At 40.4% G+C, this 26,138-nt stretch overlaps 1 protein-coding gene across 2 annotated transcripts in view; it reads right to left on the bottom strand.

The window, feature by feature from the left end:
- Window positions 1–4,970: 4,970 nt before the first annotated feature.
- The window catches only part of SLC16A10 (solute carrier family 16 member 10), a 119,793-nt gene continuing 98,625 nt past the window's right edge, over window positions 4,971–26,138 (bottom strand). Inside the window, exons 4-7 of one of the 2 annotated variants that reach the window (XM_081828821.1) lie at window positions 24,065–24,208; window positions 15,537–15,765; window positions 14,449–14,564; window positions 4,971–13,235 (exon numbers count right to left, since the gene is read on the bottom strand). In XM_081828821.1, the coding sequence (XP_081684947.1) occupies window positions 12,957–13,235; window positions 14,449–14,564; window positions 15,537–15,765; window positions 24,065–24,208 (768 nt within the window). In that variant the 3' untranslated portion in view covers window positions 4,971–12,956. The remainder of the gene's footprint in view (window positions 13,236–14,448; window positions 14,565–15,536; window positions 15,766–24,064; window positions 24,209–26,138) is intronic. The other variant, XM_006735475.3, reaches the window with a different exon arrangement.

Raw genomic sequence — 26,138 nt, 5'->3', positions numbered from 1 at the left:
TTATCAGAAATATAGAAGAAAATTTATATTAAAGTGGTCATAGCGACACTTTTTTTTTTTTTTAAGGAAACTCCACACCACATATGGGGCTCGAACTCAATGATGACATGATTTGACCCTAGATTCTACCATGTCTGATGTCACATGATACATGAACTTCTCACTCTTTTGCTTAAAGCAGTTTTTGTTGTTGTTAAGGTTTTTATTTATAACACCCAGTGCTCCATTCAGTACGTGCCCTCTTTAATACCCATCACCAATCAGTAAATATTTTTTTAAAAAAAAGATTTTTATTTATTTGACAGAGAGAGACACAGCGAGAGAGGGAACACAAGCAGGGGGAGTGGGAGAGGGAGAAGCAGGCCCCCCGCTGAGCAGAAAGCCTGATGCGAGACTCGATCTCAGGACCCTGGTACCATGACCTGAGCCGAAGGCAGGCACTTAACGACTGAGCCACCCAGGTGCCCACAGTTTTTGTTTTATCACCAACAACAAAAGTCAGGATAAATACAACATGAAAAGATATTTACAAGTCCTACATGAAAAAAGCATGTTGCAAAATAGCGTATTTAGTATTTCGTTACTTTTTTTAAAAACTTTTTAAAATTTATTTGAGACAGAGAGAGAACACAAGTGGGGAGGAGAGTCAGAGGGAGAGGGAGAAGCAGACTATCCTCTGAGCAGGGAGCCTGATGGCGGGGCTCGATCCCAGGACCCTGAGATCATGACCTGAGCCGAAGGCAGATGCTTAACTGACTGAGCCACCCAGGCACCCCAAGTATTTCCCCACTTTTATAAAACATCTCCATACATAAGTCTTAAGGGATAATGATAAAGGCAATTCATTATCTCTGAGTGAGGGATGGGGGCGGGTATTTTCTTGTTTAATATCTTAAGACAAGCTTTTGTCTTCCTATAAAATTAGAAGGTACTGTAGGATTTCCATGAGTGTCCCCTTCAGCTCCATTATGCTAGCATTGTATTAGATTTAAAATACAGGGACTTCACTCTAAACCAAGTGTCTACCATCTGAGTCTCTGTGTTAGAAGGTTGAGTATGAAGAGATAGTCATTGCTCCTGGAAGGTCACTGCTTCTAGGCCCTCTTAGGGGGCAGAGCTAGGAACGATACGTACAGACACATATATACCTCCAAGTCCCACACATGTGTGCACATACACACATATTCATACCACATTTTCCAATTCCAGTCCATCACCATAGCATCTGTTCTAGCCTCCCTTCTCCAACAGTGGAAACCTCAGTATATTCACTTCTCTGTTTAAGCTCCATCTGTGGAATCAGTCTCCTGACTCTGGGCCCTCTCCTTGGCCCTGGGCCAGCCATGCCAGCCACGCTCTCCCCAGTCCTGATCCTGCTATGGCCAATTCACCCCCGCTGTACTGGCTGAGTTCTCTAGGGAAATGTTCCCAAGATGGAGGAAGTCAATATGCTAGTGTTGACATGTTTGGAAACCATTTATTCAACAAATAATTATTGAGCACCTTCTCTATGCCAGGCATTTTTCTAAGCGCTGGAGATAAAACAGACAAAAACCCTAACTTTGGGGCGCCTGGGTGGCTCAGTCGGTAGAGCTCTGACTCCTGATTGCTGCTCAGGTCATGATCTCAGGGCCGTGAGATCGAGCCCTGTGTCAGGCTCAGCACTGGGCAGAGCCTGCTTAAGATTCTCTCTCTCCCTCTGCTCCTCCCCCCGCACTCTCTCTCTCTCAAAAAAAAATTAGATAATGAAATTATGGTTTACTTCTACAAAATAAACAAACAACCCCTACCCTTGTTGAACTTACAGTCTAGTGGAAAAGCCAGACAATAAAGAAGATATATATATAAATTGCTAGTGATAACTGCTAGCTAAGGAGAAAAAAATGACCTTGGGAGTGGGATAGGGAAGTGTCAGGGAGGGGAGATTAAATTTTAAACGGTTAGGGGAGGCCTCACCAAGACGACTTTTTAGCAAAGTCCTAAAGGACATGACAGAGCAATCCAGGTAGAGAGCTGGGGGCAGAGCAGTGAGGGGATGGGAGTGGAGGGAGGCAGGTGGTTCAGGAGGAGAGAGCAGGACGTACCGTCAGAGACGTGACCAGCGCCAGAACTCGCGGAGCTTTGCTGGTCACAGCACGACTTCGGCTTTTTCTTTTTCTTTCTCTTTCTTTCTTTCTTTTTTTCTTTCTTTCTTTCTCTTTCTTTCTTCCTTTCTTCCTGCAAAGTCATTGTTTTTATTTGTATTTATTTATTTTTAACTTTTTTTTTTTTAAATTCAAGTTAGTGAACATATAGTGTAGTATTGGCTTCTCGGCTTTCCCTGAGGTAGGTAGCCACAGGAAGATTCTGAGCAGAGGACTGACTTCACCTGACACGTTTTGACTGGGTGTGGTGGCTGTTCTGTAGAGAATAGACAGAAGGGGGAGCAAGGGAAGGGAACAACGGACGAAACGATCATGAGGGCGTGGTTCGGCATGGTAGCGAGTGGCAGTAGTGAGAAGTGCCGACTCTGGACATATTTTGGAGTTAGAGCCCATAGGACTTGCTGGCAGACCAGAAGTGGGTGTTAGAGCAGGAGAGAGGCGGTGAGGATAACTCCAAGGTTTTTGGTTTGTACAACCAGAAAAATAAAGTTGCCATTCACTGGAGTGAGGAGAGCTGCAAAAGCAGCAAATTTTGGAGGGAATATAGGGAGCTCAGTTTGGGATATGTTAAATTGGGAGATTCTTTTTAGTCATCCAATTTAGAGGTGTTAGGTTGGCAGTTGGATCTATGGGTCTGAAGTCGAAGGGTGAGGTATGTTCTCCATTGCTGATGTACGTAGCAACTCCATTCATGAGCCAGAGGGTCACTGAGGGGGAGCATGTAGGTAGAACAGAGAAGCTGTGATGTACTCCCAGTGTTTAGAGCCGGGAGACTGAGCCAACACTGAAAACTGGGATGGAGTGGCTAGCAAGGAAGGAGGAAGACCAGGTAGATGTGTTGGCACTGGAAGCCTGATTCAGGGATCAGAAATTGATGCCCACTGTACCGCTCTTGATCATTCAAATACAATGAGGACTGAAAAATGACGATTTGATTTAGCGATATGGTGGTCAGTGGTAACCTTGAGAAGGGCAGTTTCAGCGGAGTGGTAGGGACAAAATCCTAATGGAGAGGACTCCAAGGAGAATAGGAGATAAAATTGAAGAGAGTGAGTAGAAATTTTCTCAAAGTTTTCTTTTTCTCCTTGGCTTCTTCTAAATGGATGAAAAGAAATGAGACAGTAGCTGCAGGGGACACATGGGTTCAAAAGAGGTATTTTCTCCCCCAAGATGGGAGAAATAATAGCATGTATATATGCTGATGGAAATGATCCAATTGAGGAAGCTAGAAGTGTTTAATTTGCAGGGTGGGATATGTAGGGGCAACTAGTGAGCTGAATATTCAGAGAGCTGTTTGGATTTTTTTAGATCCCAGGAGTAAGGGTAGGGAACAGTGAAGAGGGAACAGATCTGGTAGGCTGGAAGGGAGTGGGGATTGAGAGGGATGGAGTCAACTGAAAGAAGAGCTCAGAGTTGAAGAGCAGGCCAAATGGACGTGAGAAAGAGGGAATAAAGTGATCCTAAGTCACGGATAAAAGAGAAGGATGATATTAAAGATTTCAAAGGTGAAACCATTTCCAGAGATGACAAGGTTCCAGGTGTTGCTGTTGAGTGTGAGTGGAAATAAAGTTGCTCCCCAGGAACATTGAACATTGGACCAAAAGTCATTTGCTGGAGTAACTGACAGAAGTACAAGAGGGACCAGGGAGGTCCACAGATGCCTGCGTCAAGGACAGGTGGTTAAGCTGAATGGCATGAGTGTGGGAAGTAAAGGGCCCAGCCATGGAGGAAACCACTATTTGGGGTAGGAAAAGTGAGCTTCCTATCCCTGAAAGAGTTCAAGAAGACACTTGTGACCAAGTATTTAAAAAAATAACTCATTTAGATTCATTAGTTGGAGATTTGAGAGCTTTCTGTGTTAAGTCTGATACTGTAATTATTTAATTTGAGCTATGTCTCTAGAAAAATTAGGTTTCCTGTATACAGAATTCTTTTTTTTTCCTCCTATAAAAATTATTTTCCCAGGAGAGTGAATTTTATCCCGCTGAGGATCAGTAACAATTTCTCATATCCATTCTCTCCTGGTTCTCTAAAAAGCCCTCCAGTGGCCTGCACATTTTTGCACCTATGTGTAGTCATGTAAATAATTACTGGAGTTGGGGCCCTTGGGTGGCTGGGTTGGTTAAGCGTCTGCCTTCCGCTCAGGTCATGATCCTGGGGTCCTGGGATCGAGCCCCGCATCGGGCTCCTGCTCAGCTGGGAGTCTGCTTCTCCCTCTGCCTCTGCACCCTGCCCCACTCCACTCATGCTCGCTGTCTCTCAAATAAATAAAATCTTTTTAAAAATAAATAAATAATAATTATTGGAATAAATGATATATCACAATTCCATATTCGAGTTTAATGTATAAAATCTCTTTAGCACCATTAAATGAAAATAATGATTTGCTTTGTGGTTAGGGCACATCCAGTAATAAACATCCTCTGACTGCAGAGTCAGTTTTTCTCTCAGTGAGTATCCACCAAAATTCCAGCCTGGTTCTTGATCATCCCCTGAAACTGTCAGTGAGTCAGAGGTCCCAAGTAACAGCTGAATGCAATAAATTTAATCAGTCTAAGTAAAACAGTAATGTAAGTCAAACTACAAAAAAAGAGTGTCAAATAGAAATCGTTTTTGGACTCTCCAGTGCTTTGGGATCATTTCTATCCCTGTCACTTGCCCAGGAGAGATAATGATACCCAAGCACATTCGGAATACATGTATGCAGCTTAAAAGCACACAGCTTATTTTTCTTTCATTCAACACAGACGGTTTCCTTCACTTCAGTAATTTTTCCTTCCCTCATCTCCCCAGGCAATTCCATAAATATAACCACAGAGCCTCATAGAAATTTGCTAACATTTTTTTATTGTCTTTACTGAGAATACCACATTGTTCCACAGTAAAATGATTTTATTCTCCAAATGATTACAAAGCTCTTTCGATTAAAAAGGTTTTGGTTATCTATAGGAAATTGCACATTATAAAAAAATCAGTTATAAATTACACTCCTTAAAAAGAGAAAAACAATTTTTAAAGGCAAGTACTAAAATACTGCATACTGATCAAACCCAGCAAAATTATTTCACACAGTGATCTATATTTAAGCAACTGTTGTGCCCAAAATGGCATCCTGTGCAGGCAGAGACCAGAGCCGCTCTGCAGTATACAGCGGCCCTGGGAATAGTTTGGTTTTGATGTCTAAGATATAGCATGTTTTTCTAACTTTGAAAATATGCAAATAATTTAAAGTTACTTTTCAGATAAACATTAAAATAAGCTGACATGGAAAATGTCATGTTATATGAGGAGATACTTAAAATATCCACACTCTCTTAATACTGTAGGATTCTGTTTGTTGTAGCTATAATTTTCAGGCTAAAATAAACAGAAAGGAGAACAAACTGACAAAATGCAAATTTATCAAGCATTGCACAGTGCCTTTGGAATCTTACAGTTCTCAAACCACATAAATTAAGTTACATCAGAAGTTAGTAAAGGGATATTTCATCTCACTGTACAGTAACTTCTGATTAACCAGTCCCCATTCTCCCTTCCACACATAACTCCTGTTAACAGTAGTAAGGAGTTATCATTAGTTAACAGAGAATCCAGTATACTCTAGTAGATTCTAAGTGTATTGTTTTCCTAATTTCCTAGAGTGTATCATTTTTCTAACTTATATTTATAAAATCCTCACAGAGTTAAGGCAGTCTATAAAAGCAGGATTAAATAAAACCCTGTTGTCCTCCTCACTTCATCGGAATCCTACTCACAAGACATTAAGACTCAGAGACGCACGTGGGATTTTAGGTGGGTGTCATACAGTCAGCCACAACCAGGATGCTGAGAACCCCGAATAAACCATAGGTCTGAGATTTGCTCCCACTGACCCAGATGTAGTCTTTACTAATTTGTCTTTATGTTAAATCCGAAAGATGAACACTGATACTTTTGGTGAGAATTTTTTTAATGTAACTCATTATCCAAGTTTTAAGACTGATGACTCCCCTCTTAATTTTAGCCTGAAAAATAGCTTAAAATATCCACTTAAACAAGCTCATTAAAAAGCTATTTTGTACATATGTAAATATATATACAATAAAATATATATAAAACTTTTTATACACCCTCAGAGTTACAAAATACTTTGAATAGCTAACTTTGTGCTAGAAACATTGACAGGGACTTTTTTATTTTTATTTTTTAATTGAGATATAACTGACATATAACATTGTATGGGACTTTTTCCTTAAAGTTACTTCCTTTGGGGGGTATATTCATTACTAAGTTTTCATTTGGTGATCATTTTCCTATCAGTTTCATACTTTAAAGCCTTACGTGTCAATGAAAATTATATGCCTGTAAATAGATATCGGAACTCAATTGCTTTTTAGGTGAGGGTTTTTTTTCCTTAGATGTATATACAGAATACAACATGCATAATACTGCTGGATCTACACATTTCCTATTGTGATAAATATATTTAAAAAGAAGAGATAATTTTGAAAAGAACGTGAAATTTAGCACCAATTTTGACCTAATTTTTCTTTGGTAGGAAAGAAAGGCACCAAATATATAGTCTGCTCATTGCAATGGGGTCAAAAAAAAAAAAGCACTCATACAACCCTCAGTCCCTGAAATACTATTCCAATATAGACTGAATTATGAAAGATACTTTGACCCATTAACTTTCTAGTATATGAGAATATACTATAGAAGACTACATTTAGGGAAGATCATAACAGAAAATGTTTGTGTGTTTACCCACATTTAAAATATTTAACAAATTGCCTCTTCTAATAATGGACAGATACTAAAAAGTATTATTTGGTAAAGAATAAAAGTCATATATCAGAGTTTCCAAAATAGTGTCACAGATTTCATTAGATTTCCAAAAGTTATACTGATAGTTCCTACCGCACACATGGTTAGTGACATTCAACTCCAAAATACTGAAAGGCCAGAAACATCTTCCATTAGATTGGGAACTTGTGGGTTAGCTCCTACACCTACTGCCATACTCAACGACAGCATTTTTTAAAACTCCAGGGAGACAAAAGTTCGTTGCCACAGTCCCTGTTCCACTAGGAAAGGGGTGCCTCTTGCAGGAGTTTCACACATAAGCTGTGAGGTTAAGGCACAAGCATGTAATCTGTTGTCAGTGATTATCCATTTTCCTGCCAAAGAAAACACAAATGAAAACAAGACTTCATCGTCAAGCTGCCAGTATAGTTTGAAAAGCCACTGGTGAAACACTTTAGTAAGTGTCCATTATTATATATAGATTATAAATTTCTTCAGTTTTCCTGCTTCAGATTATCCACAGGCCACATTAGTTAATACTCCTTTTTTGTTCCTCTTATATCTTCTTATCAGAACAAAGCACTTAAATTTTACTGATATTTTGGCCCCTTTACTCCTTGCACTCCCTTGCCTTTTAATCTCAGAGTCACTGCTAGCTCTCTTCTGATTAAGCAAGAATTGATTAAGCTGGGCTTTTAGTTGGACACTGAAAGCTGAGGTAGGTGGACTGTCATGATCAAGTACTTAGAAAGGTTTATTTCATTCCCAATGTCTAACACACTAACAAAAAATTGAAATCTGCTGTTTTGTAAATGAGGTAGCCTCCTATATTATATGTCAAGAAAATAGTACCGTGGGATATTTCCTTGAATGTATAGAGGTCAAGATGATTAATGTTCATTATTGAAAAATTGATAATTTTAAAAAGGGCAAGCTAAGTAAACTAGATCTCAAGTTTCAAGGTTTTGAGTGATTCAAACATGTGGCAATGAATTGTTTCATGGGTCTTTATTGTCTCAGAAGGAGTCATCTAAAGTCATCTGATTAAGTCCACATTTATGTAAGTTCAGTAACTGTGGTTGTTTAAGTTGTATGTGGGTTTCACATTTGCTATGGGCATTTGGCCCTCTATTTTTGAGATTGTAACCTATCACTCTATAGCGTATTTATAAAACAAAGCATTAATGTCTGCCAACAAATAAACTGATAAAAAGGACTGTGGCTATAAAATTATAGTGAGCCCATGAGCTGTCTATTGTTGCTTTCCGCCTTGTTATTCTTTGCCCCACGAACCATTCTCAAACTCAGCTCCAGATGGTCTTTTTATTTCCTTTACACCTAAGTATCAACAAAAATCAGTGAGTGTAAAATGAGCAGAATTAATGATTCTCAGTCAAGTAGAGTAGCAAGACTTCCTTCTCTGCTGTGTTCATATTCCACATTAATCCACATCACCATCACAAATGGTAAACTTGTTCTTCTGTTTTAGTCACAAGGTAAAAATTTTGTGGTTTTAAGAGTTAATTAAACTATGATGATGACACTTTTTCTATTAGCCAAGATACTACTTGTCTTTCAGTTAAAGAATATAAATGTAAAATAAGAACATTTCACTTCCTTCTTTTCACACATTGGGAAAAGCAACAATTTTCAGCCTAATGGAAAAATTGCTCCTTAATGTTATGCCAGCAACAATGAAGTTTTCGGTGTTAGAAATTCCCTAAGGAGTTTAAAACTTAAATTGTTTACATATTTTTTAATTGGAGCTAATTAACTTATCCTTTCTACTTGTATCTCTAGACTCTGGGAATTTACTCCAACACCATTCACCATAAAGTATAACGCAGCCTAAGGCAGATTCATGAGGAACCGCATCTGAGGGGCCCACTACATTCCAAAGCATCCCCCACGATGTGCTCTCAGGACTAAGTTTTAGCAAAATTTTAATAGAATATGAAAATCAAAGTAAAAAATTATGCCCTCTGAAAATACTCATGTTAAGAACTTGACAGTCTTTTCTCTGAAAGCATGACCTTAAACATTTAAATAAAGTTTAACATATTAGCACAAAAGATGCCAGTTAAATGAAACATATTACTTCCTTCCCAGATTTTAATCGTATAATTAAATAATGTTTTCAGTGTCGACCAACAGAACTCTAAGTTCAAGGCTGAGAGCAAGCTGTTCACCAGGTTACATGACATAGCCTGGGCTTCCATTCTCTGAAGCCACAGGAACCACCAGTAAGTAGGGCAGCTAAGCAGCCAGGGGAACTAGGCAAGGATGTTGATGGACTCCTCAGCAGGTTTTTGGAGGATAGGGGGAAGTAAAGAGAAAAAGAACGATATGGGGAAAGAGACCAGGAAGAGCAAGCAAAGAGGCCTAAGAAAGAGTGGGAAAGTGCGCTGCCGGAAGCCCCCACTCAGTGCCACCCACGCTGGACTGGCCTGCCCCTGATCGCTGCATTTTCTATTCAGTTTTCTCTTGATTTAACAACAGAAGTCATCCGGACATAAAGTGCTTTATAAATAACAAAGGTAGAAATTAAAATATTCTTCAGTGCAGTTAAAAGGATTAGAATTAGGAGCAGGAAAAACAAAGCTGTGTTTACTTTACAACTAAGTATACATTTACTTTAAAAGTGTAGAAAGTTGAAGCTAAGAGTTAAGGTTTGCTCCATACTTGGGCAGAGCCCATGGGATCTTCTGCAAACACGTATAAACAGATACTGTAGATCAGGTAGTACAAATGAGGTCCTGCTTCTGTTCATGAATAGAATTTGAAGCTTAATGCAAGCACTATGCAATTTCAAGTGGACATTACAAGTCTCTTAGTAGGACTGTACACTAAGGATTGCAACTGTGATCAAAGAAATTTATAAATTTTGAATAAAGTATCAATCTGGGTGGTTTGTTGTTGCTGGAATGGATGGATACCAAGAGTATCTACTGCAATACAATTGAACTAAAATGTTTCTGGAAGATCCATGGGTATCTGTTACAATAGTATCTGATTCAGAGTCTCTGTAAAGGGGAATAATTGCTCCCCTTCTTATATATTGTTGGCCTCAAATGCTAGAACCTTTTGAATGTGAGAATTTGCTGAGTTTTATCAGAATTAGGATGATGAGATAGAAAGCAGAGTTCTGACTCTACTCTGTTCCTCTCAAGTGTCTGGATTGAACAAAAAAATTCAGACCCACCAGCTCACTTTATTGCAATAGTAACACTGCTCAGAAATTAGAAAGGATTTACTTTGAAAGATTAGGGTAATGTTTCTTGGTCTAAATCCTTATGAATATTAGTATTTTTCATTTTCTAAGTTTGTAGAACTTTTAGAACTTCAGACTTCTAGAACTTTTTGTACCAAACATGTTATGAAATATACATTTTATAGAATTTAGCATCTTTTATACTTTATAACTTTATATTATTACAGCAAAGAACTCTCCGTAACAGTCTATTACAGTGGAGCTTTTTCAGTATCATAGGACCTGTTAATTCATTCCATCGGACTGAAAACTGCATATGTGTAATCTTGTACATGAATATAATATTCTGAGATCTAAGTTTTACTATAAATACTTCAGCTTTGTTTTTTTTTTGTTTGTTTTAAGTAGGCTCCACACTCCTACTCACAACCCTGAGATCAACACCTGAGCTGAGATCAAGAGTCCGAAGCTTAACCAACTGAGCCACCCAGGCGCCCCACTTTGCTCTTTTATTATGGAACCTAACCAAGCAAGATCAAGTCTTTTGAGTTTCAGATTATTACTTTTTTTTTTTTCCTTTCTAAAATCAGCCAAATTTTGAAAGGGAAAACATTTTGGAAGTCTTTACAGAGTAAATTTTCTCTTTTAGAATTCTTTCTGTAAAATTGGCAGGAGCAGGGACAAGTCTTAGGAGTCTGTGCTAAAACTATAAAAACTATAAAAAAAAAATTTTATAATGGCAGGTTTGATGATTGGTCTTAGTTGTATGTTTTTGCTGATCTCAAAAGCACTGATAATAATGAGGAAATAATGTTTTATATAACTAGGCATGGATAAATGCAGAACCCAATAATATAGTATCATTTCTAAGTTTTTTGTTTTTATTTTTTTAGAGAGAGAGCATGTGTGCATGGGGAGGGGGAGTGGGAGAGAAAGAATCTCAAGCAGACTCCACGCCCAGAATGGAGCCTGATGCGGGGCTTGAACTCACGACTTGAGATCATGACCCACCCAGGTGCCCCTCTAAGTCATTTTCTAAAAGTTTAAAATAAGAATATGAAAGGGCAGTATATGGTCAAAATATAGTTGTTTTTTAAGCAACATAACCCTCCAAAAAAACAAATTACCCGTTTCCTAAATATGAAATACAGAAGTACTGAAAGTTACAACCATGTGTATGTCATAGTGAACTGCTGAATATCTTCACAATCAAAAATAATTTAAAATCCTATTAAAAATAAATTCCACATTTGGTATTCCTACTTTGAACTTCTGGGTTTCTAGCTGTTTAATTAACCGCCTCACTTCCCTCCAGCCCATGTGGCCCGCCTCCCGCCCCATCAACAACTACAAATCCATATCCTCTTCAGGTTTCTACATCCTCAGCTAAAGATAAAGAAGAGAAGCTGAAAGGAAAAGTAGGGAGATAAGAGATTAAGTTTCTGTCCTTCCAGAGAAGTTCGAAACAGATGGATCCTGGAGGTGCTTTAGAAAAAGATAGCATTCTTCCCAGGTGAACAAGCTACATTTGAGGAAGTTCTAATACGCATTTATACTTAGGATTTAAATATACTTTGCATATTATTAACTTTCAAAGACATAAATAAGAAGCATGTACTAAAGTATAATTTCAGGATGAGGAAAGTGTTCCTATTTTTTGTAGATGAGTATAGGTCATGGCATGACTTTAGTTTTAATTTTAGGTCTTTAAAACTTTAATAGCTTTCATACAAGTGTCTCTGCATAAATAGAAAAAATACTGGCAATGTTAATGGGGAGCGGGCTAGGATAAATACCGAAGAATGCAAATTTTTGCCAGTAAGTTTTGGAATACAGAAGTTGTTTCTCTTTATAAGTCCTTTTAACTTTTCAAGACCCATTAATTTTATAAACAAACTGGAGCAATTGTTTCTATCAGAAATATTTTCTGCATGAATACAAAGACTTTTTTTTCCCCATTTGTACCTGAAACTGCAACTTGGTAACATGCTCAGTAAGACTCTGTGGAAATGTCAAGTCCTAGTGCTAACAAAGTCAGAAAAACTCTCCGTTAAGATGGCCAGAATCTCTTTGATTCATTCTATTTCACTTTATTGTTACACTTTAAACAAGTTCAGAAATCTGGGGGGTTTCTGGCTACTTGAGTAATCAACACACGGCCAACCGAAAGGAAGCGAACGGAAGTGGGAGAAATGCCCGCCTCCTGAACTGCTCTGCCCTTACGACCGTGATCCCTTCCGCGCCGCGCTCTGAATGCCGACACAGCGCTGCCATCTCTCCCAGAAGCCCCCCGGACACCGGAGCAAGGCAGAAGAACTTAACCTCAGATCCTAGTTAAGAGCAGGCAAGCAGCTTTAACACAGACTTGAGGTTTTGGTAGGTCTGACATTATCTAGAATCCAAGCTTGAATCTTGTAAAAAGTTTCCAAACAGCAGAAGAAATTAAAACAGAGATACCAGAATTAAAAACATCACGTGAGACAACAAACACAGTTCCAGTCCTAACCAAATTGCAACCCTTTCATTATAGCTTGAGGTATTTTTAAATATTTGTACAAGCTTATTAGCATTCACAGTTTCCAGAGTTGCTTTTTACTGAGATAGCATCAATGCTCACAATATTTGACTTTCCGACGTAAGTTTTCATATACCAGACTCTCTGCCCCCACACTCATGGAAATACCAGACAGCTAGCTATTCAGTGGCAGAATATGGTTCTTGTAGTAATAAGCGTTCTAGTTCCCAATTATTGTGCTATTCTTAGGATGAGATTAAAAAAATAAGAAATCTGCAATTTATATAAAAGGAAAACTTGCTTAAACTTCTGAAAGCAAGTTCAGTCTGGTGGAGGTATATAAGACATTAAATAACAGAGTCAGATTCTTTCTTAAAGATTCCAGGTGAGCTTGGCAACAGAGAGTTCTGATTCTCCAACATTTTCTCCATCTTTTCTCCTCCGGTGGTTTTATCAATCTCTCTTTGCTTCTTACTGTGGATCCAGGGGATAAAACAAAGGACAGCACCTCCAATAAGGGGAGGGATTCCAGCGAGGTAGAATGCCACATCATAGGAGCCCAGCTTGTCACGAAGTAACCCTGGGAAGGGAAAAAACTGTCACCAAGAGAGAAGAAGGGTGGCTCTTAGGGGTCTCAGATCAGTCACACATTTCTTAGGAAATGGGTCTGAAGTATAAACCTTTTCTGATATGAGAAAGGAAAAGATCTTAGATCTTTAATCTTATCACAGACTACAGGCCTACGGGTTTGCGTACCAAGATATTACATGGAAAAAATATTTGTAACCAAGCTTTGGCTTTTTCAAAACCATTCAAAGGGCTTTGGGGTATTCTGACCCAGGGTATAACGGTCCTTATTTCAGGGGAAGGTGGATAAACCACCAAGCTGAAACTTCTCTCATACACACATACATACCTCACAGTGTCTACATGTCAAACCTTCTTGGGCCTATTTGTTTATGAAATAACATGAAACTATTTAAAATCAGAATTCAAAATCATGAAAAATTATAAATCTGAGAGTTAAGATGAAAAAGTTTTGTTAAATATACTTGTCAGCACATGGGAGTAAAATGTTTGGCACTCTGATAGATCCTTGGGCTCTGCTTCTTAAAACTGTTATTCAGAATACTCCTTGTTTCTAATTTCTCTAACAAAATCCAGATTTTTTTTTAAAGATTTTATTTCTTAAGTAATCTCTACACCCAACATGGGGCTTGAACTCCCAACGCTGAGATCAAGAGTCACAGGCTCTACCAACTGAGCCAGCCAGGCGCCCCACAAAACCCAGATTTTAAAAGTTATCTTAGTGTTTTTAAACTTTTGTACTCTTACTATAAAACCTCACCTATCTGAAATGTCCAGGGAACACACTGAATTGAGTATCAGACTTTTTGCAATAAACAGCTGAGAATTTGTCCAATTAAGTACTGACACGTTAAAAAGGTGTACATTTATTGTAGACAGAAATCTAAAATATACAATATATAGATACAACTTTCTTATCTTCTGAATCAGAATATTCTGTATATAACTAAACCCTTCCTCCTTCTGAACAGTAATTATCATGTCTGGCTATAATCCTGTGATCCCTCAGAACCTCCTGGTGAGCCAAGAGCTTTCTGCCTAACTTCAGAAGTTTCCGGTTATCTCCCTTGTCATTGGTCTGTTCTCAGTTATTTCTAGTTGCAAACACCATGCCTACCAAAGTGCGGCTTATAATCTGCTGTAGACGTGGAAACCCTAAAAATCTAAGCTTGTAAGGTGTAAAAATAGTGTAAGTAGTGTATTACCCGGGGGACAGGGGAAGGGCTGGAGGGTTCTCCCACAGGGAGTCTGTGACCTTCAGTGACTGCGTGCTTGTTCATGACTAGGTTCCCAGTTCGCAAAGTTGCTAGACGTGTTGGTTCTGGACATAAGAATGAACTTTCACTGAGCCCCTCACATGCCAGACTCAGATGACAATACATACATTTGAATTTTATCCTAGTTTTATCAAATCTAGTGACGCAGATTGGCACCCAAGTAATATTGAACATGAGGCACCTTTATACTATTCAGAAGATTTCTAAAGGTGAAATTCATACAACATAAAATTAACCATTTCTGTGGCATTTACCACATTCACAATGTTGTACAACCACCACCTCTATCTAGTCCCAAAATATTTTGATCACACCAGAAGGGAATGCCATACCCATTAAGCAGTTAGTTATTCCCTAATCCCCCTCCTTCCAGCCCCTGGAAACCACCAATCTGCTCTTTGCCTCTATGGACTTAGCTATTCCAGATAATTCATATAAATAAAATCTTACAGTATGTGACCTTTTGTATTTGGCTTCTTTCACTTAGCATAATGTTCTCAAGGTTCATCCACCTGGTGGCATGTATTGGTACAGTACTTCCTGCCTTTTTATGGCTGACTAATATCCCATTGTATAGCTACACCACATTCTGTTTATCCATTCATCCATTGATGGACATTTGAGTTGTTTCCAGTAAATGGTATTTTCCATTAATTATTTCTGGGGGGGGGGATATGATCTCTTACACAAAGCATACATATTTAGAAATCTTTCAGAATCTTCATCTCTTTTTAAAAAGCAGCCATGTTTCCATTTCTCCAAAACACATACTAAATGAAATATAGCAATTGTGAAAGCTTAAAGCCCAAAAGCTTACAATTAAACATGTTATAGAGTGTGTTATGTTACCAATAAGGAGAAGAAGGACTCCTCAGCAAACTTTTTCAACATGTCATCCAAGGCTGGTCTTATTAAAAATGTTATCAGTAAGGCACACACAAAAGCAAAAGAATGGTAACCAAAAAATCGTAATATATTTTCCATATAGTAAATTACTAGAGAATCATTATATTTACCTGCAATAGGTGGGCCGACAGTCATGGGTATAGACATGAATCCAAGTAGAAATCCAATTGCTTGAGAAACATCCTGGGGGCCAACTAACTCAAAGGCAATGGGGGCCATAATGGAAATGAAGCATCCATCGAAGAGACCCATGATGAGACAGACAGCAATGAGGGCCCCAAAGACCCTACATAGGGGAATCATCATGGACATCAGACCAATGAAGAGAAAGGAGAGTACCTAGGACAAGACAGCACAGTGTCAACTCTGCTCTCAGGAAAAGTGAGTGTTACAATTACCGAGCAACACGCTTAGGACTTTGGGCCGACTATTGGTTAGTTGCCGCCCTGGCCCAATCCACCTTGATTTTATATATATAATCAACTCCCATAATCATCTCCCCTAAGTTCCCCTAGCACTTTCTCAAAATTTCCATAAAGGGACAAGAATAAAATAAGTATTTTTACATACTTACTTTCCCTTCCAGCCTGTAAGTTCTTTGAAGTCAGAATCTGTACAAAAGTCATCTTTGGACTAGATAATCTAAGGTTTAAGAATCTTACACCTGGTCAGTACTCAATAAATATTTGTTCTTTGAGAATCAGCTCAAATTCATTCATCAAACATCCGATTTTGAAATTGTATATACTCTACTGGTGTTAGTCCTTTGCAAAAGGATAATATGCCAGCAAGATCAGTACTTCATATCACAGAGCTTCCAGCTTGGGGAATACGATGACGGAAGGTTTAGCTATTTAAATAATTTAGAATATGTTGCCTGCCAATATTCCAGACATATTCCAGATATGCAGACCAAGTGAGAGATTAAAATAAGTAACTATGTATATTACATAAATATGTACTGAATTTTGATTATTCAAATTCCAATTAAGTTTTGACTGTCACAGGAAATATGTATAATATGCAAATGAAAACATAAACATATTCTACTAGAACATCCTAAGAGCTAAATTATGTAACCCAATTTTACTTGATAATGTAAATCAATCTGATTATCAAATGATATTTTCAAACACTGACTTCTGGTGATCCAGCACAGATATACCCTATTTAAGCACCCAGAGTTAAGGCTGAGAAATATTCTGAGCCACGGAACACGTTCATTTAACAGTAGAGTAGTTAATAGAACCAGACTCTTGATTTTGCCTGCCATTGGGTAGTTTCTGTGCTCTGTGCTGTATACTATGCCACATGAATAAGCCCTGGTTCCTACCCTTGGGTTGTGGGGGGACAAACATGGAAGACGAGCGCACATCAAGTGCTCTAGATGTTGCCACAGTTGTATATTCAAAGTACGGTGGGTGCAAAAAAGGGAGCAGGCAATTCAGTAACTTTTTTAGGCAAAGAACTAAATAAAACTTGATAGTTCACTAGTCAGCAGAAGAAATGTTTCAAAAAGCATCAGCCTTTTTAAAAATACGCGTACAACAGCAGCTATCATTTACTTAGTGTTTATTAGATGCCAGGCACTGTTCCAAGCACGTTAGCTAACGATCTCCTAACAACTTTATGAGGTGGGTACTAATGTGATGCCCAGTGATGCTGGGAGACGTTCAGTAATGTGCCTAAATGTGCCCACCCGGGAACCCTTGGTCTGCACAGGCGGTAGCAGCGAGCAGGAGGAACTGCTCCCAGAGGGTACCTCCAATGACGAGGGGCCTGGGGAGGAAAGGAGAGAGCATACAAAGCAGCCATCTGGATCACCATCTTCTCCGGTTTTTCCGAGGGCCCACAGGGCCCACCAAGCTTGGGTGCTCGCCTTAGGGCAGCCGCGCACAACCTCCTAGGGGTCAGGATTTCCTGCTGTGGAGGAGTGCAGGGATGAAGGAACAGCAGCAGTGCCGAGCTCTCCAGCTGACCGGGACGCAAGTGGTCCACGGACCCCACAGTAAGAAACATGCTCTTGAAAAAGTGTCAAAGTCCAGGTTGGGTCTCTTTTTGACACCTTCATCTCATACAGCTGAGTGCATTTTTCTTCTTCACTATTAAAATATGACTTTATGGTATAATTATTAGTTTAAGACTCTGAGTTAGTTATTGGAAAAGTCTGGCACTTCACATTTTCTAAAGAACACAATCTCCCATTCTCCTGATTTTTTTTTCTTTTTTTTGGTTAAAGATTTTACTTATTCATTTGTGAGAGAGAGGGGGAGAGCATGAGTGGGAGGGGTGGCGCAGAAGGAGAAGAGGGAAAAGCAGGGATCATAACCTGAGCTGAAGGCAGACACTTAACCGACTGAGCCACCCAGGTGCCCCTTTTTATTTTCTACTTAAACATTTTCTCCAACCCAACTTCAGTGAAAACACATGCATAATTTCTTTGCATGGGTAATTAGTGGGCTTGCAGCCTGGTAGGTTGGAAAGAACTAAGGTTCAGAGGAACAAGACCAGGTTCCAGCTCTCTGTGACCTTGAGCAAGTAAAAAGGCTTCCTGATGTTTCCCATCTATACAAAAAGATCTAAAAATAAATAGAAAGTAGAAAATGATTTGAAATTCACAAGTAGGTAAATGACAAGGAGTACTGTCATTGATAAACTAACCACACTTTAATTGTCTTAATTATACATACATTTTTAACTCTACCTACAAACACAAAAGCAGAAAAACATGGAAAGTCATTTGAATCTTGGAAACTCATCTATTATCACAAACTCCAGAGAATCTAGAATAAAACTTCAGGACATTGTGGGGCCACATTCCATGGATTTAACTGGTAAAGCCACCGACCAAACATTCCCAACCATGCCACTGTAACTACACTAGGTTACCTTTCAAGAATATTTTTTCCTTTGAATATGTTTCCTATTCTTTTACTATTTTGTTCAGTAAAAACTCTCCCAAGATAAGAGAACCAGAGTGAATTATTGAAAGCCTAGCACACTACTTGGCACCAAGTCAATTGCGCTCAATAAATGAATGTTTTTCTCGGACAAATTTACATAACATGAGACCCAGGTGCTTTACTTCTGGTAGTTATCCTGATTTTTCTATACATTTTTGGCCCCTTCCAGTTTTTGTTCTTTGGTTAGTTTTGTAAAAAATAATTCACTCAGGGCGCCTGGGTGGCTCAGCCAGTTAAACGTCTGCCTTCGGCTCAGGTCAGGATCCCAGGGTCCTGGGATCGGGCCTCACTGGGCTCCTTGCTTGGCGGGAGGCCTGCTTCTCCCTCTCCTTCTGCCTGCTGCTCCCCCTGCTTGTGCTCTCTCTGTCAAATAAATCTTAAAAAAAACTTAAGAGTTTCAGATTTAGGGGTGTCTAGTGGCTCAGTCAGTTAAGCATCCGACTCTTGATTTGGCTCAAGTTACGATCTCAGGGTCATGAGATCCAGCCCCGTGTCGGCTGGGCTCTGCACTGGGCGTGAAGTCTGCTTAAGATTCTCTCTTTCCCTCTCCCTCTGCCCCTCCCCACCTTTCAAATTTATTAGTATATATTTGAGCTTATAATTTCTTAATACTTTACCTGACTACGAGTTCTCCTATAAACTATAGGTAAAACTATATTAACTATATTCTCTTTTTTCAATTATTTGACAATAATTACTAGTTTTTATTCAAAATTGTTAAGTTTTAATAACTTAAATAGAAATTGTTATTTAAAAGTAAAATTTCTTGGTTTTTCATTAAGAATTGAGTTCATAGGCATTTACACATTTATCCTTTAGTCTCTCTCAGAAAATAGCTGGTGAACTGTTCATACGGGAGTTTCTGTACTTCATCACTTCCCCAAATAAATATTGATCCATACATCAAATATTGATTTGTAAATACTGGGCTCCAGTTTGAAAGATAAATAAATTTAATATTACTACAATCTTCTTTCCCCTCCTCAAACATAGCAGCTCTGGTTGGATTTAAATGAGGTATTCAAAGGTCCCTAATTCTCTTCTAGCCTCTGGCACTGACATTTAATAAGGCATTGACAGTTGAGGTGTATTTCCTGCTTTTGTTTTCTTAAAATCATCCAAGGAAATATCTTCTGTCACAATATTATAGGTTCTATTATAGAACCCCTTGCTTAAGTTAGTTTACATACTTAAAGAACAAAAAAAATTGGGGTTTTGTTGTTTTTGTTGTTGTTATCCTTCCCCATTTCTATCACAAAAAGAACATTCTTGGAGAAATGTCTGTTTAAGTTTTGCTCAGGAATCTAAGTATAGCTCAAGAAGAAAAATGAGCTGCATGTGAATAAGCAGAAGACATTTTCAGATGCAGACACACAACTGGCCACAGTTAGATTCAAGTGTTGCTCCTACAAATTTATTCACTATAAAGTTTCCAGATTTTTCTAGCTAGGAACCCAGAGCAGAAAGCCTTTAACCATTATTATTCCATATAATGCAGTTAGTCATCTCTTTGCTCAGCATTTAAAATGGTTAGGCTGAAAATACCTGGAAACCAGGACCTTGATAGAGTTTACATTCAGAACTCTGAAGCAAAAGCGTGAGACTCCTGAACAAAAAGTTGAGTCTATCTATCAGCAAAGGTCTCTGGGGCACCTGGCTGGCTCACCTGGTGAAGCATGCAACTCTTGATCTCAGGGTTGTGAGTTTGAGCCCCATGTTGGGTGTACAGATTACTTTAAAAAAATTATAAGCAGATGTCTAGTTCGGGATAACCAAGGTCTCCTTTCTTGAGACCTGTTCCAAATCAGGATCTGCTTCAGTATTTGATACACTATTAAAACATAATCAAAGGAAGGATTTATTAATCATGCACTCTGGGCCGACACTTTACATAAGTTGTCACTATGAATCCTCACCGCAGCCCTTGGCCGGTTCTGGAGACAGCTGGTGACAAGAACTGGGGTGAAATCATGTCTCACTCCAGAGCCTGTGCTTTTCTGCTCTGCAGCCTCCCAGACCCAAGATGACTGTGACCAGAAATGAGACCATGTGGGAGGTCGTGAAGTGTGTTCTGTGCCCAGCTGCTAGGAGACGGGGAGGGGAGAGAACCGTCACAGCCCCGTGAGGTTAGGCTGTCACAGACAAGAGCAGGGAGCAGGTATGTCCGCACCACCAGGGACGAGAAGGTAAGGAAGGTAAGCAGTGGGAGCTCCAGCTCTCAAAGGCGAGGCCAAAAGGCAGCCAGCCAGCGAGGGAAAGAACGGTGGGAATAAGCAAACAGGCAGAGCTGGAGTTGGCTGCAGCAGAGAACAGCCAAGAACCAAAAACCACACTGAACGGTTGGGAGTTGGGCAGGGGAGCCAGGAAAAAGGAGAGACAGAGGCGGGGAGTGATATAAAGGAGCGAGTCCACATGGGTTGGGCCTGTGGCACTCTGTTCACAGGCGGGGCCCGCTGGTGGCCCCCCACAGCCACACGGCCCACGGAAGGCCTTCTGCCTCCTTCACAGGCCTCTCGGAAATGCAACCCCTCACTGTGACTCAGCACACACTACTGTGGAGAAGGGATTACTGCTTCTAGCCCAGGAATCTCTCCTCCACATACAACCACAGTGACTTTAAAATGTGAAATCAGGGGGCACCTAGGTGGCTCAGTTGTTAGGCGTCTGCCTTCGGCTCAGGTCATGATCCCAGGGTCCTGGGATCGAGCCCCGCATCAGGCTCCCTGCTCGGCAGAGAGCCTGCTTCTCCCTCTGTCCCTCCCCCTGCTCATGCTCTCGCTCTCTCAAAAAAAATAAATAAAATCTTTTAAAAAAATAAAATAAAAAATAAAATGTGAAATCAGGGGCGCCTGACTCTTGATTTCGGCTAAGGTCATGATCTCAGGGTCGTGAAATTGAGCCCTGTGTTGGGCTCCACGCTCAGTGGGAAGTCTCCTTGAGATTCTCTCCCTCTGCCCCGACTCAAATAAATATAGCTTTAAAAAAAAATGTGAAATCAAACCACGTCATTCTCCAACAAAGACCCACTACACTTAAAGTAAAATCTCTTCATTTTGGCTTTTAAGGTCCTGTATAATCTGGCCCTTCCTAACTTTCCAACCTCTTCCCACGTCACTCTCCCTGTCTTCTTGAGTTCTTCATTTTTCCTGCCCCCAGTTTTGCTCCAGGAACTCAGGGGGGCCACGCACGTCGTGTGTGCATCACCCCGCCAGGGTCTAGCCTAGAGCAGAGTAGACACAATCTCTGGAAAGAATGAAAGGAAGCTGAAAGTCTGTAATGCAACAAGTGTCCATTAGAGGGTTCTCTTGACCCTTGAGAAGAAGACCAACTGATCCACAACAATATCCACAGCTGGGTCCTAATAAAAGGGGAATGATAATAATACAGTAAATGCTTTCAAAAGTACCACTCTACCAGCTATGGACACTTCCTTCCCCCATATGCCCAGGCTCCTTTCTGCAGCTGTCTGCTGGGACCTACACACAGACACCCACAGTGAGGCCGCCTCTCTGTTCCTCAGGGTTCACACCTCTAAGTGCAAGTGACCACGATACCGTTGTCAGAGGGCTGGGGTGAGGAATACCAGAGAATGCACGTCTGGCACATGGAAGTACTCAATAAAGGGTGGATGCTGTTATTTCAAATCAATCAATGGAAGTTACTATATCTGTAGTAAATGCCTTTTCCAATCATTTTCCTGCACCCAAATCCCACTTCTCCTTCAAGACCCAACCCAAATACTGCCTCCCATCTATAGGGTGAGGAGACACACTCACTGCCCCAATCTCTAACTGCCCCCTCCCGGGGCTCCCTTCACCTTCCCTTCAGAGCCAAGCTTTTGGGCAAAGTAGTCCACATGGCCACCTACTCAGTGATCATGATCCATCTTTAGCACCTGCCACTCCAGTGAAACTCTGCAGCTAAATCCAGTGAAAACCTTTTAGTCTTTAATGTGCTTGCCCTCTCACTAGCTGCCAACACTGCTGACCACTCCTGTCTCTGAAAACACTCTGTGCCCTGCTTCCTTCCCACCAGTCTGGGCACCCCTTCCATTCTCCGCTGCACACCCCGCTCCTCCGCTCCCGCCATACAGCCCATGGATGCCGAAGTCCCACGGGTCTCTGAGACTCTCTCAGGAGCTCCAAACCTGGCTTTCCCACAAACCCCACAAATTTAAAATGGCAACAATGAACTGAGCATCTTACTCCATTACTGAATTATTGATCTTAATGAAACAGCACAACCATCCACTCTGTGATGGGAGCCACAAATCTCAGACCCAGCTGAGGTGGCTCCATCAAACTCTCATTCCCAATATCCCTATTTTACACCCTGTCTGATTCCAATGTTTCTGCCTTGGTTCCTCCTGCCTAGACTACTTCAACAGTCTCCAACTAGTCTCTCTGCCTCCACTGTTTTTAAACAACAGCTTTATTGAGATAATAAATTCATAATGAGTGGGCCTGAGTTAACAAAGTCATACCACCATCACTAATGCCTAATTTTAGAATATTTGTATCACCCCAAAAAGGATCCCCATACCCTGTAGCAGTTACCCCCACCGCCTCCTCCCCCGGCCCCAGGCAACCACAAATCTACTCTGTCTCGTGGCGCTGCCCATTCTGGCCACTTCCCAGAAAGGGAGCTATACAGTATGTAGCTTTCTGGGACTGTCTGCACTCTTGCCCCTCCTCCACTTCATTCCACCCTACACAGTTCCTGGATTAAGCTTAATAAAATACAACTCCTATCGTGTCACTTCCTTGGTTAAAACCCTCTCATGGCTCCTGGTAGATTTCAGGATAGTGTTCATCCTCTTCCTAACCTGGCTCCTGAGCCTCTCCCTCCAGTCAATTTAGTGCTCTCCCTCTATTCCCTTTATCTCTCCTTTTGTTCAGTTTCCCAGACATAATATACTGTGTCACACCTCCACCTCCCTGTCCATGTGGTTTCCTCGGCCTGGAACACACTTCTCTGCTTTATCTATCTGACTACCACTCACCTCTTAACAGCCCACCAGCCCAGGAAGTCTGCTCAGACCCTCGCTAGTGATTCAGATGTTTGGAGCCTACGTTTCTATGGCACCCATCTAGAATAGTCATTATTCCACTGTGCTGCAACACTGTTTTATCTGTCTACCCATGAGACCATTAGCTACTAACTGAGGGCACAGATCATGTTTCATGCTTCATCTGCAGCATTCAGCCCAGTGTCTAGCATGGAGGAGTCATTTAAGAACTTATCAAATGAGTGTCAGTATGATCTTGGAATTAGCATTAGTTTAGTGCACACCTCTCAACACCCAGGAGGCAATCTGCAGTAAGAAGTTCAGAAGAAACACACCCCCATAAACTTCAAAAGATATTGCAAAAGGCGCATGACTATGAGAACTGTGCCAAAAATAAAACATTCTTCTTAGGAAAAGCAATGCGCAAAAAACATTCTGATTTGGTGGAGTTCCATGACAAAACAAATAAGATTGTTTGATCACCAATGTCCCATGTTGAAAACCCAAAACTCATAACCGATTTTGCCCTTGAAAAACTGCTGGTAGAAGTTAGGTTCCAGAAAGTATCTGTCATTTTTACAGAAGAATTTAAGCAAATAAATACATATAACGAGACATGAGGGGATAAAGATAATTTTGCTGGGGGAAAAGTGGCTTAAGAAAGTACCTGAAGATAAACCTTCTTCACACCAGGCACATAATCTGCAATCCTGCCAAAGAGCAGCCGTCCAACCCCTGAAGTGATGCCAATGCACATGAGAACCACCTCTTTATTTTTTCCATCTTGAAATCTTTCATTCACATGTTTCATCTGTGGACCAAAGAGAAAGAGGCAACACTAAATACGGTAGGAAAAATTGACAAGTTTTGACACAAAATGCCTTTGTGTCTCCACAATGTTATGGACTCTCACCCCCTTCCAAATTCAAATATTTATAAAATTTCTTCTGTGATAATTTTTCATCAGAACATATGAAGACAAGGCTAACGTGATTTAGCTTGCATAAAAGAAACAAGAATCCTTATGCGAGGTCTTATTTCAAAAACGCGTTACCAACACACATTTTCTAAGTTGACATTGAGCCATTAGCTAAAGGAAGAGAACATACTTTAAACATACCAGACAACCTTGCTCTCTCAAGGTCACCTAAGGACCCAATTATCTGCTCTCTTAAAGGCAATTTAAGGCAGTTTCATATCTTCTTGGAGAACCTGAACCAAACTGACAGCCCTGAAATAAGCTGTCCTGGAGCTTCCAGGATAAGAGCGTAAGGGTCCCTACCTGTGAATCTGCCTGTGTGTCATCAAAACGGACAGATCCAGAGGCAGCTGAACACAGCACTTAGGAGAAAAGCCTCTTAGAGAGACTGCCTGGGTTCAAGTCTAGGGTCCATCCCTTATCAGCCTGATGACCCTGAGTAAGTTCTTAACCTGTAAGTCCTCAGTTTCCTTGTCTATAAAATGGAGATAGCAACAGTACCTCAAGAAGGTGGTTATGAGGATTAAAGTAAAATATCTGTGTAAAGAACTTAGAATAATGACCGACACAATTAATAATGATTAGATAGTAATTTTAGGGGATGCCTGGGTAGTTCAGTCGGTTAAGCATCTGCCTTCAGCTCAGGTCATGATCCCAGAGTCCTGGGATGGAGCTCCACGTCGGGCTCCCTGCTCCACGGGGGGCCTGCTTCTCCCTCTCTTCCTGGCTTGTACTCTTGCTGTATATTAATTTTAGCCTTTTTTAAAGGACCTTTTTCCCTTAATTTACACTGTACCTAGAACAGTGACTGTAAAACGGGCACCTGACAATGTTTTAAAAGGCAGTGTGACCAGGCAGGTGTTATCCTGGGTGATAAAACATGCAACTCAGCACCCACTAGCATAAGCTTTGCTCCACAGCCCCTAAGTGTCACCCCTATCTTAGCACTTCCATTCTCTCAATGATCATCTGTGTTCTCACAGTAAGGATAAAAAGCATGTCCGTACTCCTACTGTTTTCTCTGAAATCACAGAGATGTTTTAACAAATCCAAACAGTTGTTTGAAACAATCAGACTTACTGTTCCCTACATCAAACTTTGGCCTGAATTCCAGAAGCCTGCAAAGCAAATCACCCAGCAAGTTCAATGGCCCGATGTTCCCAGGGGATCCTAGTAGCCTTCAGGGATGAATGACATCCCCTTAAGAGACTTCCATTTTGCATTTTTATGCCCGCTTGGATATGCCAACACCTATATTTATATTCTTTACTTTGGTATTAAAAGCCCTTCATAACCTGTCACCAGTCTATCTTTTTGCCTTTATTACCTACTGATCCTCAACTCAAAAGCAGAAAATGCAAATGTCTACAGGACTCAGGCAAGTAACATTAAGGAGTGAAACAGACTTGTTGGGGAGAGGGAGCACATATTTAAGTTGATTATTACCATATAGGACCACCATGTTGCCAAGTCTATCTCCCATCCCCCTTTTCTTTTAAAGGAAAGTCAGAAATTTTTTTGTGTGGAAATGTTGGCACCTACCTTAAATTTAGAACCTGGCATGATCTAACCCCATGCAAGCCAAACAAAACATGCCTGCAAACTGCATTAGGCCGGCTTTGATCTTAGCCCTAATCCTATCTGGCCCAGCAGGACAGGTTTATTCGGTGTCGCTTAAACACGTCTCACACTTTCTTACCTCTACATTTCTGCTACCTCTTCCATCTTCTTTGACTTTCTGAATCCCACCCATTCTTTCTTT

The sequence above is a fragment of the Leptonychotes weddellii genome, chromosome 8, assembly GCF_054177405.1.
Source record: "Leptonychotes weddellii isolate Sample4059 chromosome 8, ASM5417740v2, whole genome shotgun sequence".
NCBI classification, from domain to species: domain Eukaryota; kingdom Metazoa; phylum Chordata; class Mammalia; order Carnivora; family Phocidae; genus Leptonychotes; species Leptonychotes weddellii.
Note: the sequence above shows the minus strand (reverse complement) of the source record. Positions and strands in the feature narration are given on the sequence as shown.